General features: G+C 39.9%; 2 protein-coding genes across 2 annotated transcripts in view; one reads left to right on the top strand and one right to left on the bottom strand.

Annotated features, from left to right (window-relative positions):
- Positions 1-132: 132 nt before the first annotated feature.
- Positions 133-4319, top strand: rdh14b (retinol dehydrogenase 14b). The gene is made up of 2 exons (XM_079831171.1): positions 133-550; positions 2903-4319. Exons 1-2 carry the CDS (start codon positions 197-199, stop codon positions 3518-3520), a joined length of 972 nt encoding a protein of 323 aa, XP_079687297.1. The 5' UTR covers positions 133-196; the 3' UTR covers positions 3521-4319.
- Positions 4320-4500: 181 nt separating this feature from the next.
- LOC307134966 (brain-enriched guanylate kinase-associated protein) overlaps positions 4501-12832 on the bottom strand; it is a 37578-nt gene continuing 29246 nt past the window's right edge. The window contains exons 4-7 of the mRNA XM_079831072.1: positions 10662-10728; positions 9726-9833; positions 9536-9616; positions 4501-7048 (exon numbers count right to left, since the gene is read on the bottom strand). Coding sequence (XP_079687198.1) covers positions 5660-7048; positions 9536-9616; positions 9726-9833; positions 10662-10728 — 1645 coding nt within the window. The 3' untranslated portion in view covers positions 4501-5659. The remainder of the gene's footprint in view (positions 7049-9535; positions 9617-9725; positions 9834-10661; positions 10729-12832) is intronic.

Raw genomic sequence — 12832 nt, 5'->3', positions numbered from 1 at the left:
ATTAGATTAGATTATACATTTAAAAGATTATACATTTAGGTGTACGCATCACTGTATGTTGTGTAATAGGCTAAACTAGTCATAAAAGGGAAATCTATTTTCAACCATAACAAAGCAGTGCATTCTGGGTAATGTGGTCCTAGGTGCTCACAGTCACACGCACTCTGTCATTCAACACTTTGGTATTCCTGCACTGATGTCGGCAACGGTAGTCTTAGCCGCTGTCCTCGGTGGTGGGGTTTTCTTCATTGCCAGGAGAATATTCTTCAGGCGGAAAGCGCTGAAATTACTGAGTTACCCAGCGGGTCTGATGCGCGGGAAGACTGTTATAGTGACCGGGGCGAACTGCGGCATCGGGAAGGCGACGGCAGCGGAGCTGCTGAAGCTGCAGGCCCGTGTGATCATGGCCTGTCGGGACAGGCAGAGGGCGGAGGAAGCGGCCCAGGACATCAAGAATCAGGCCGGTCCGAATCAGGGAGAGGTCGTGATCAAACACTTGGACCTCGCGTCGCTCCAGTCCGTGCGCAGCTTCTGCGAGGAAGTTATCATGGTTTGTTTACATTTTTCGCCTTGGTTCAGTAACGTTAACGTTACCTGAAACTGTGTTGCATGGACATGAAATATTGGCTACTGCACCATGGAGTATTTATTAACCCATAAATAGCACAAACCATGCTACATTTATTGAGAAAATGGCTGAATTAGTCCACACCAACTAACATGTTGTGTAAGTAAAGGTCAAGCATGTGTTGACATTAGCTATCCACTAGTGTCCTGAAATGTATGTTATATCACTTCAGTTATAATTGTAACATATCCCTACAATTATTAGCTGTGGTATTATCGACCACTATCATCATAAATTACATTTTGCCTTTTACAATGACATATTAATGAGATTGCATATTATTATTATTATTATTATTATCACATATTAGTATGATAAATAACAGCATCATAGTAACTGTTTTTTTCCCCTTGATACATTTTGCATACATAAATGGAAAATAGGAGGCACGTAGATTCGTTGGATATTCCAACCATCATTACCTATTCAAAATACAATTATTTTTACATTTTATTGTCCCTTTTTGAAGGCCTACCCTAATTGAGAAGCAAGTCTAAAGTTAAGGCTGAAGTTTATTCAATTTGAACCTGTCAATACTCCTTTAACCGTTTTCAGTGAAATGTATTTAAAAAAAAATTTAAATACATAAAATTGTCAAACCATTTTTTGGCCAAAATAAATTGTAATTAATGAATTACATGAAATCACGACATTTAAAACATGTGTCGACATGCCTCAGTCTGACCTATTTGATTAATGCATGTCAACATGGTTTTACTTTGACTCAAAAACATTTTAGGTGACACACAGCTCATGTAACAACTAGCCCTGATGTTTCCTATATGTAGATTTTATTAAAGGGGTCATGAACTTTTTTTTAATTGTTCTCTGAGGTCCACTTATACTAGCAAGAATTTTACATTAAAAAAACTTTCTAATTTAAAAATAATAGGCTATTTTCTATCCTGTTTTTGATCCTCTCTTTGAAACACTTTTGATAGGTGTGCCACATTCAAGACTTGCCACTAAGATAGAACTCACGGTGTTTCGTGTAAACGAATGATGAATGAATGGCCGTTGTTCTTATATTCATCGTTCATCATTTTCAGTAAAGTGAGTACATATCAAATGATCTGTAACAAAGTAATAATGACACACTTGCATGTTGCGATCAGCCGCTTTCATCCACGCTTTCTTAATGTTAGGATCACAAGGAAGGCCATTCAAAATGTCTTGTAATCCTCAGTGGCAACTCTATCGTTTTGTTGCTCAGTGATGTCAGACTGAGACAACAAATCCTAAACGAGTCATTTTGGGAGCTTGGTTTCAATAAAAGCTGTTTTTGAACTAATGAGGAAGTTTTGAGTTTTGAAACTTGCAGGATATTTTTATAGTACAATAATCTCTTAAGGTAGGGACACACCAAACCGACGCCACAGAACTGTGTTGTCGCCTTGCGTTGCCTAAGTTGGGTGAAAAAAGCGGCACTTGAACACAAAGAGAACTACAGCTGACTGTCAACTAGCAAGCACGTTCTGCGCCTGCGTGTAAATGAGACAACTGTCTATTTCTGCAGATATATTTGTCTATTCATCATTCAAAAAGGGAAACAGACGCTGCAGGTACACAGACTGTAAACAAAGCAGCGTGTGCTTACTGTTTTGAATATCAATCTTGCTGATCACTTTCTTTATTCCTCTCTGCTCATGTTAATATTAAAATATTCACTGAACAACCAATCCGAGTTCTCTCTCTCACCGACAGCCCGTTGCCAATTCTACATGTTGAATCGGCCTAAAAAACCCAGACGGCGTCAGACTAGAACCAACGATGCGGAACACAAATAAGTTGGCCGACGCTCAAAAATGGCCCAACGGCCGATCGTCAGCTTGGTGTGTGCCAGCCTTTATATGTCAGAAGATCAAGGACAATTGTATTTCTCAATTCATGACCCCTTTAAAGCATGTGTATTTATTTAGGTATTTAAATGGAGCCATTTTAGTTACATGTTCTGCAGTGCGTAAATGCCACAAAATACACAAAGTTGAGTTGGATAGAATAGCATTTTCCGTCTTAGCTGTACCTCCATCCCAAAGGTGATCCCTGTAGTCCTCAGGCAGCCTCCTTGAGGTTAGGGTTTTCACCATCCGTGATTCATGCCTCTGAAACAGCCTGCCAGAGAACTCGAGGGTATCACAATCTGTCAGTATTAAATTTCAACCAGGATAAAAAGCTACATCATGTATTAATAATTTTTCATGTAGATGCACAGTAGATGCAATATTACAAAAGTGTGATTTCTACCAAAATTTTCTAATTGTGTTCCAAAATTAGGAGGAGCCAAGGATTGATGTTCTTATCAACAACGCTGGTCTCTACCAGTGTCCCTACAGTAAGACAGAAGAGGGTTATGAAATGCAGCTGGGAGTGAACCACCTGGGTCACTTCCTTCTGACACATCTCCTGCTTGACCTCCTGAAGCAGTCGGCTCCCAGCCGTATCGTTGTGGTTTCCTCCAAACTCTACAAGTATGGCAGCATCAACTTCGAGGACTTGAACAGTGAAGAGAATTACAACAAGGCTTTTTGCTACAGCCAGAGCAAGCTTGCCAACCTACTTTTCACTCGCGAGATGGCCCGCAGGCTGGATGGTACTGAGGTAACTGTAAATGCCCTCACTCCGGGTATTGTAAGGACCAGATTGGGTCGGCACGTCAACATACCCCTGCTGATTAAGCCTCTTTTCTTGCTGGTCTCTTGGTTGTTCTTCAAAAGCCCACTGGAGGGTGCTCAGACCCCACTATACCTGGCATGCTCGCCTGAAGTTGAGGGTGTGTCTGGAAAATGCTTTGCTAATTGCGAAGAAGAACAATTGCTTTCTAAAGCCACAGATGACCATACAGCCAAACGGCTGTGGGACCTGAGTGAAAGCATGGTGGGCCTTAGAAGGTGAAGGGAAGAAGCAGAACTGCCTTTCACAAGTGTGGCAAATTTAAATGTCGTACATCAGTGCAATGGATTTTTTTGGGGTGTGTTTATGGCCAAGTACCTGAGGGACTTGCTGGTTAGGAGACAGGAAATTAAAATGTCCATCTGTTCCCCATATCTTTGCTGCAGTGTTTTTCAGAGATGGCCTCCGGCTTGTGACTCACTCTTCTCTGTGAATGAGAGCCTGAAAGTATCGAGTCCAACATATCCCTTGAATACAAATGACAGGAGCAACGTGCCCAAGAAACATATGGCTCAGAGCTAAGACGAATACAGAATAACATGAACGCTATTGCATATCTCTTAACATAGATTAAAGATCAAGATTGCTGAATGTTGTTCTGGAATTCATTTTACAGACTTATTCATTTATGATGTGAACTAGTGACACTTTAGCCTCTCAGAATATCACCGCTGTATAATAGACCCGGCAACTCCCACCCTGTGACTTATTTCAAGATATATTTAAAAAAATGTGTGACATCCCAGTGTCCAAACGAAATAAAAAAAGGAAATGCGTAGGCTGTGGCTCTACGGATTGTGGTGTGTCACTACGCAAATGAACCAGAGTAATGGCTGTTTAAACTTCATTACCTCCGCTATATTCTGCTGTGCATTAGCCATTATTAGATATATTTCATTCACCGTGGAGCTGTAGGGAGTTTACTAGCTACAGTCGTCAATCATACACACTAACATGAATGTTTTGAGTGTAAATGCAGTGCTTCTGTTATACTGTAAAGACTGAATAAATTGAATGCTGCAAAAGAAGTCTGTCGTTTGTGGAGGAGGACCAAGGTCCTTCCTTTGTATGCTGTCATTCACACTGTACAAGGAAACATGTTATGTAGGAAACAGAACTCTTAAGTTATACATTTTCCCCAATTCACCTCAGCAGCAAGCTTCACTCTCCAACAGGAGTAGAGCAGGAGACAAAAGGGAGTTAAAGAGGCAGACATGGTGCAACTATTGTGCTTTATTAGATATAGAAAGCGAAACAGAAATAACAGAGTCATGCATCATTGTGTCAACTGACACAGGATCCCAGCTGATTAAGAAAGAAGAGAGGGATTGAATCGTGAGGTAGAGAGGGCCTGAGGGAGGGGGCTTACAGCACTGAGGAACAAAAGAGAGAAAACAGAACAATCACCTCAGAAATTCCATCGCCCAACAAAACACATCAGGAGTTTTAAAATAAAATGCCCAGTGCTTCCAAGATATTGTACTCGCTTGATGAAGCAATAGATTTGAGTAGTACCAAATCTATTTGGAATAGAAATAGATTAGAAGTATCACTTTGGTTGAGACATGATCTTGAAGGGCTGATTTAGGGTAATATAAATCCGTGCAGAGTTTATTCTCAAAATTGTTTTCACAAATCTGTGAAACGATCCGCCAATAGATTGTAGTTAAATCTTTTTTAAATGGTTAACTTGTTTGAGGCATTTTTATTTGTTTGCAGTATAATTGTGCTGATTGCCTTATTTATAGCAATAAAAATAATTTACAATTATATAGATTGTTCAATCTCTCCATAGTTTTACATTTATTAAACAATTATAGATATAGCATACTTAACAATAAATACAGCTATTCATAAGTTATATAATAAAAGATCGAATTTCTTGTCAAAAATTAGCATTTCTTTTTACATAGCATGTGCTGTCCATTCACAAACCCTTTTGAGCCCAGAAGGCTTTTGGTAAAACAAAGATAATCTCTCTCTGAAGACAAGTTTCCAAAAATCCATAATGCACCTAATGCACTTAAAATACTTTCTCACAAACCACACAGAACCATTAATAAACTTCCAAAATAGGCTATACAAATAGTGCTGCGTGTTAGAGCTTCATATCAACGGTAGAAACATGAGGAATTCATGTTCGATGTTTAGAAAACACTGTAACAGATACAGAAATAGAGAGTAAAAAGATAAGAGCTGATGGACTGAAAATATTCAACAGAAAATTCTTATCATGTGTTTGGCTCAAACTGTGGCTTAACATTCAAAAACTACTGACAAAGCGGGTAACCAGGAAACCCTGCTCTTAGTTTAGGAGAGTACCATAGAGCTGTAAAAGAGGGTAACCAGGAAATCCTGCTCTTAGTTTAGTAGAGTACCATAGAGCTGTGCCTTGGTGAGACTGTCCTTGCGTGACAGCCCTAGTGTGCCAAATTTTTGGTACGGTTGTTGTGGAGGAGGTGGTGGGGTGGTTCCCTGAGGGGACACGCTGTGCCTCTCAGGTTGATAATGCTGCAGCTCTGCAGCCATCTCCAGAGATCCATGGTCCAGTGACTCATTTGAACTGTTGGGACTTACATCAACGTACTCTGTTGCCTGGCCCCCAGCTGCCACCACACCGTCCTTGGGGCTGTAGAGGCTCTGCTCAGACTCTTGGCTATCCTCCTTAGAGCGGTACAGGTGAGGCTGGCTTTGCTGCTGCTGCCGTAGGCCTGGGCTGCAATCAGGGCTGGGGCTGGAGAAGGGGTCTAGTACCCCAGCATGATGGTGGAATACATCAGTACCCTCTTGGAAGCTACTGTAGAGAGGACCAAGGCGAATTTTTGCAGGCCGGACAGAGAAGTGCTGCTCAGAGAAGCTATAAGGTGAGGCCCGCCCAGGACTGCGGTATGAGTGGGCACTTAGATCCTCCACACTCAGTTGCCTCCACCGACCAATCAGCTCTTCTTCCTCAGGAGCAAAAGCACTTCCACGGCGACTGTCGCCATAGGTGATGCTGGGTGAGGTGGAAGTTGGCAGGGGCTCGTAAGGTTCACTGTAACAGGAGGACATTGTTCTGCTGTAGATGGGTGAGCTACCATTCTGATGGTGGCTGGTCTCAGGCGGTTGGAACGCATGGGCCTTTGTGAAGGCGCTTGGACTCTCTCTCTCCCAGGAAGAGTCGCTTTTGTGCTCATATTCAGCCCCATCCCTCCAGTCCATGTATAGGGCATGGTGGCGAGGAGAAGATGCAGCACTGCTCGGAGGATCCTGACCCTTGTCTTCTGATCCTGCTGCACTAAAGCTGGAGTAAGAGCTGGAGCCGCCTCCCAGAGAGGTTGTAAACTTTCTGAAGTGGTCCTGCGAGAAGCCAGGCTGCAGCGACATGGATCCCTCTTCTGGGTTGCTATCAGTGGAGTTCTGAGGTTCATAAACCTTCCTCTGTCCATGGAGGTCCATGCTGGGTCTGCGCTCTCGTCTCCGTTCATCAGGGCAATAAAGTGCTGTGTCACTGCTGTACAGATCTGACTTGTAAGTAGCTCGGAGGCCAAGGCGCTCGGTGCTACCCACGAGGCTGGTGCCCACAAGGAAGCCCTGGCGTTCCTGGGGTTGTGGGCTGGGTGAGCGAGAGGCTTGACTGCTGCAGACCTCATCTGGTTTTTCCAAGACCTTAGCAATGACAGAGGCAGGCACTGTGTCGGCATATGGGGAGTGGCAGAGAGAAGAACCCTCCATGTGCAAGCTCACACGCTCCTGAAACTCTGCAGGCAACTGAGAGAGAGTGAAACACAGATGTCCATTAGATGTACCCATTGAACAATAAGAGTTGAGAAATTCGCACACAAAGAGAAAAAGCTAGGCTGTTATGGAACCCTATCTGGCAGGGATAAAAGGGAAATAATAGCATAGATCAGGTCAATATCCTTAAAAGGCAGAAAGAAACACACAAGAGCCCTCAATGAGCACCGAAGTACATTTGCAAAGAAGACAGCCAAAGATATTAAGTCTTCAAATCTGTACTAATGGTATACGTAAGTACATGGTTTTTAGTTTTTCATTTAGCAAAAATTGGCCAGAGGGAAGAACCACAGATTTCATTGCCACTGACACTACACACACTACACTACACACTGAGTACTAGGCATCAATCCAATATCACAACTCTTTTTTTCCCCCCTTTTTAGTGTTTTTTTTTTACCTCAGTTCTTTCACCATAGCAACAAGAAGAAAGTAAATTGCATCTAATTAGCTAACAGAACATGGCTAATTATATAAGCATGATAAGAGGAGCCAAGACAAAGCAAAAAATGTAGTCCTTCAAAACCAATAGGGTTGGTCTTGGTTCAACAAATCCGATTCGATATCTAATTCATACGACATCTATTGCCCTTCTGAGTATTCTTGCTTTGGAGACTTTTGGGTTGCTTTTAAAATAAATTTCTCAGAAATTCTAATTACAGAAACTCTGTAAATAGTTTTTCCTCATAACCACACGAGACACCTTAGCTATGTCCAACTGACTATTTTTAACGAATGCTAAGTGCCAATTATTTGATATTCTCATATAAAACAATTTTCAAGGCTTAATTCCCTGAACACATTGTGTAACAGACACATTGATGTTTCCATTCAGGTATATCTGCCAAGCATGAGCAGGTTTTTAAAGCAGGCAGAATGCCAAAATAAGTCCTTGCTCTAGACATCATGGGATTGGCATGAGGCTTGGAGCAGATTCGATGAATAAAATGCCAAGTTTATTGGAACACACTATTATTACTTAAACTTCATCCCCCTTTTACCCTGCCAGAATAGTCGCTCATTCTTAATTGGGACAGAACCTCAATATTTCTTTAAACAAGAACTTTAGATTTACTATAGTTGACCTAAATGCTAGTATGTCCCACTAAATAAAAATAATCCTGCTTCTTGGTTTGCTACATTCATATCAGTCCAAAAACATTTAGCTAACAGTTAGTGGTTAAACAATATAGCACTAAAGGGGATGGTTGGGTTTATTTAGATGAAATATCTTTTGGAAAAGGTATTCTGTGGATGACGTGCAAACAGGCTATATAAATAGACTAGAGGTTGTGCTATAAATAACAATTATCCAGCACATAGACACACTGTGTTCTAATGTTATTCATCATTGTTATATAGACATATAGAATGCATTTTCCATTTTTTACTGTAGCACATGTATGTCTTGCCGCATGTGATCAGTTAGCTGAGTAGTAAACCCAGCTCACACATGGTACAGGGCATTATTTTTGCCTTGCAGCAACAATGGGTCTATAATACTCTTTTTTCTTTTTAACTATTAGCATCCTTGTATATAGGAATATTTTTAAAATAATCAAACACAATGAACCAGATACCTTAAACAGTTAGTTCACCCAAAAATGACAATTCTGCCATTAATTACTTACCCTCATGTCGTTCGACACCCGTAAGACCTTTGTTCATCTTCGGAACACAAATTAAGATATTTTTGTTGAAATCCGATGGCTCAGAAAGGCCTTGATTGGCAGCAATGTAATTTGCACTCACAAGACCCATAAAAGGTACTAAAGACGTTAAAAAGTCCATCTCGCTACAGTGGTTCTACAATAATTTTATGAAGCAACGAAAATAGTTTTTGTGCTAAAAAAAAAATAAAAATAACGACTTTATTCAACAAGTTCTTGTCTTCCGCCTGGGCCTTTGACATGAGCTCAAGAAGCACCACAACGCATCCGCGAGAATATGATGTAGAGCCGGCGTTCTGACACATGACCCGGAAGCGAGGAGCTTTGTTTACAAGCAGATGCCTTATCAAAGCTGCTAAATGAAAGTTATATTCTCAATTTTTTTTGCACAAAAAATTTTCGCACAAAAACTATTCTTGTCGCTTCATTAAATTATTTTAGAACCACTGTAGTGAGATGGACTTTGTAACGACGTCTTTAGTACCTTTTATGGGTCTTGTGAGTGCAAATTACATTGCTGCCAACGGAGGCCTTTCTGAGCCATCGGATTTCAAAAAAAATATCTTAATGTTTGTTCCGAATATGAACAAAGGTCTTATGGGTGTCGAACGACATGAGGGTAAGTAATTAATGACAGAATTTTCATTTTTGGGTGAACAAATCCTTTAATTGTATCTGTCATAATGAAAGAAAGCTAAGGAAGTCCATATAAATGGTAAGCACATTTTTTATTAATGCCTTGTAATTTAAGTATGTGTTCTTTGTTAAAACTGCTTGCATGCTGACTTACCTCAGATAACTGGGCTCTGTAGTGTGACTTATTGCACTGCAAGAGCTGTGCAGCCAGGTTACAGTCCTTCCTGTATAACTCCTATTGAGAGTGGTAGAAAAGGAACATTAGATTATCCAAAGCCAATACATAGGGCTGCCATTTAAGCCTCCACGTATAAAAGAAATCAGATTGTCATTATTTCTCTTACATTATCCTCTCTCAGTTTCTCAATGGTCATCTTAGCTTCCATGAGATGATTGTTAAGGACGATGATTTCTCGACTAAGAGCCCGTTTCTCATCATCGTGGTGCTGTGACTGGATGAAAGGAGCACATTTTTCAGAAAAAAACCTCTATGATATGCATTTGCAATGATATAGGCCCACCAGTAGGAATATAGACAAATTTACACAGTGAGAATTCAGTGCACGTGTTAAGTCATTCTAGGATATTCCTGCAGCAGATGGGAATTAATTGCCGTACTCAAAGGAACATCAGTAGAAGGCTGAGATCAGATGATTTTCACATAATTTTCCTTTCATACCTGGACCATAACCTTCAGGGTCATCATTGTGTAATATGTTGCTAAAAAAAAAGTGTTTACTATAACAAACTCGGAGTAAACCCTGAGGGGTGGATCCTAATACAGACATGTAATGGTCATACAATGTACTGCGGCAGGCAGACTAATTATAATTTAATTGTTTCGAACTTCAAATTAACAAACAGGCTGTGATGCAGATTCAGTGAGTATAATGGACTCACTATCACACTGTCATGTGAAGGCGGACGGGCTGTTGTAATGGACTGTAATTAATGTCAGGCGCACCAGTGGCAGTGTATTGATATTCAAATAGACTCTTAGTGCATTCAGTGCTATTGTACATGTTTAACACATTCACTAATATGTTACACACCACAAAATGCGTACACACATGGACAGAAGTGCGGACAGCGATGTAAACACTTTCATCCAAAAACCCATTTAAACAAGAAAGCACTTAAAGAGGGAGATGAGTACTTGTAAACACGTATGCGAACAAAAACATTCGCACATTAAAACAAAAAGCAGTGCGTGTGTGCTCGCCCAGACACCTCTTGTATAATTTATGCTTTTTTTGAGTGTGGCTGATGTGTGCACTCACATTTCGGTGGATTTTATCCTCCAAGTCCTGGTTGATCCTCTGCAGTGCTGAGTAACTGCTCTGTATTCTGTGGGAAACAGATGAACAAAACATCTTTCATCAAATCCAGCACGCACAGGAAGGTCTTATCCTTATTTCCTTAGACACATCTGTTAGATAATCCTAATTTTCTTTTAAGTCGTTTGCCAAAACTCTCACCAGCGCACCTGTTCATCTTCCACATTACGTTATGGTATCTGTTGCAATACCAATTCACAACATTTATTTTACAATGGACCGCGGAGCCCAACACATTGCCAAGCTATAACTGTACAACTTACTCCTACACACTTGGCATTGGCCAGCAGATGCCTAAGTGAAACAATTTCTGTCTCCCAATTCACTTACTATCCGTCGGAAATAGTATGCAAGGTAAAAAAATAGTGCATCCCACGAAAGTAATTTCAGGAGGAGTACGCCCATCTAATCTAAGTAATACCAAGGTATAAAAACAGCCTCTTACCACTTCCCGTTGTTAGTTCTTTCAACATCCTTTCTCCTCCTTTTGTATTTTTTGCCTATGTAATAGGGGGGTAATCGGAGCCCGAGTAGAATGTCCTGAGCCCTTCTATAGCAGACAGCAAGCCAAATCTCAGTTTCCCACTTACGCTAAGATTATATGGAGACAGGAACTTGTGAAATCATAGTATGGTTAAAATTTTAAGTCAAAGTTGTTTAGATGATATAGTTTTTCCAGTGGATTTTCGAAGTGTGCCCCCATCCAAGTTTCTTTTTGACTAATGTCCACAAAAAGTGGACATTTTAAAAGTACATGGTGTGAAGACGTCTGTGATATTTGGAACTAAATGGTATTGGCAACTATTTCACAAACATGAATAAAGAGAATTGCAGACATTTATTTTGTTCTTTCCTCAAAAACAGTTAAAGGTGCACTCAGTGATAGTTTTTTTCTCTAGTCAATATGCAAGTCAGCAAAACCAATTTACCGGTTTACTGATGACATTTCATAAATGTGCTACTGGCAGTCAGCCATTTTAATTTTATCATTTAATCATAATTTAATTTTTAGTATTTGACTGGTCATGTGATCTCAACATGGCAGACCCAATGAGTTGACCTGCTCTGTTGAAAATAAAACAGCTTTTATTTTTGATGTATTGTTCAAAAATAGCCTACTATTTATTTCTTTAGGGGTAATTGTTTTTTTTTTTAATGAGGATAAATATTACTCAATGCACCTTTATAATACATTCATAACACCCCTGTTAAAAGTATTCTCTACTGGATTAAAGTCAGGGCTTTGACTATAGTGCAATCCATACCATAACCATAACCTTAATCTTATTTGATTTTAGCCATTCAGATGTGGATATTCTCTATAGGGATGGTCTGGCATGTAGCAGAAATTACACTTTCTTCTAGTGCATCGGCTGCAAAATATCTTGCAGCAGTGTACAATAAACAGTGCTGCCATCATGTTTCACTGTAAGTATGACATTGTTACAGTGGCATCCTGTATTCATTTGCGACCAAGAAGACTTGCAACCTCTGAAAATTTAGATTTTTGTCTACAGAATATGGTCCCAAAATTCTTATCAGCAGTATGGATAATTTGTGACTTTTCTATTAAAAAACAAACAAGGATTTAAAAAATATATAGGTGCACCCAAAATCTTATATTATTTGAGTAGGAATGAACTTTGTGACCATTAAAAATGATGTTCTATATTGTAGGTATAGGCCTCATTCATGAAACACGAGCAGAACAAATTTGTGTAAATCGTTCAAAAAGCCGCTCTGACGTAAATTTTGGGATTCACAAACATATTTTTAAATATTCACGAATATTTTTAAAATGTTAGTTGGTACAAAAGAAACGTACACCTGCTCGCTACCACATTGAACGTTTTGTGTTCTAATTTAGGCAAATTGATAATATTGTACCATAATAATATTACGAGTTGATTTGCCCTGTCTTTAGTTTTTTTGACTGTTTAACTTTGGGTAAAACAGCGCTCATCACTGTCACTTTTTGCCCAGCCGTCCAATCACAGTAAAGGAGGGTGGGACAAATGTTACACCGACCAATCATCCTTGTACAATGACTGAACAACAATGTTAATAGTTAATATTGCTGGTTACTGCATTTTTATATTCAGTAATATTCTTCA

Source organism: Gobio gobio, assembly GCF_949357685.1.
Source record: "Gobio gobio genome assembly, chromosome: 12".
Taxonomy (NCBI): domain Eukaryota; kingdom Metazoa; phylum Chordata; class Actinopteri; order Cypriniformes; family Gobionidae; genus Gobio; species Gobio gobio.
The sequence above is the reverse complement of the archived record's forward strand: the minus strand, read 5'-3'. Positions and strand labels throughout refer to the sequence as shown.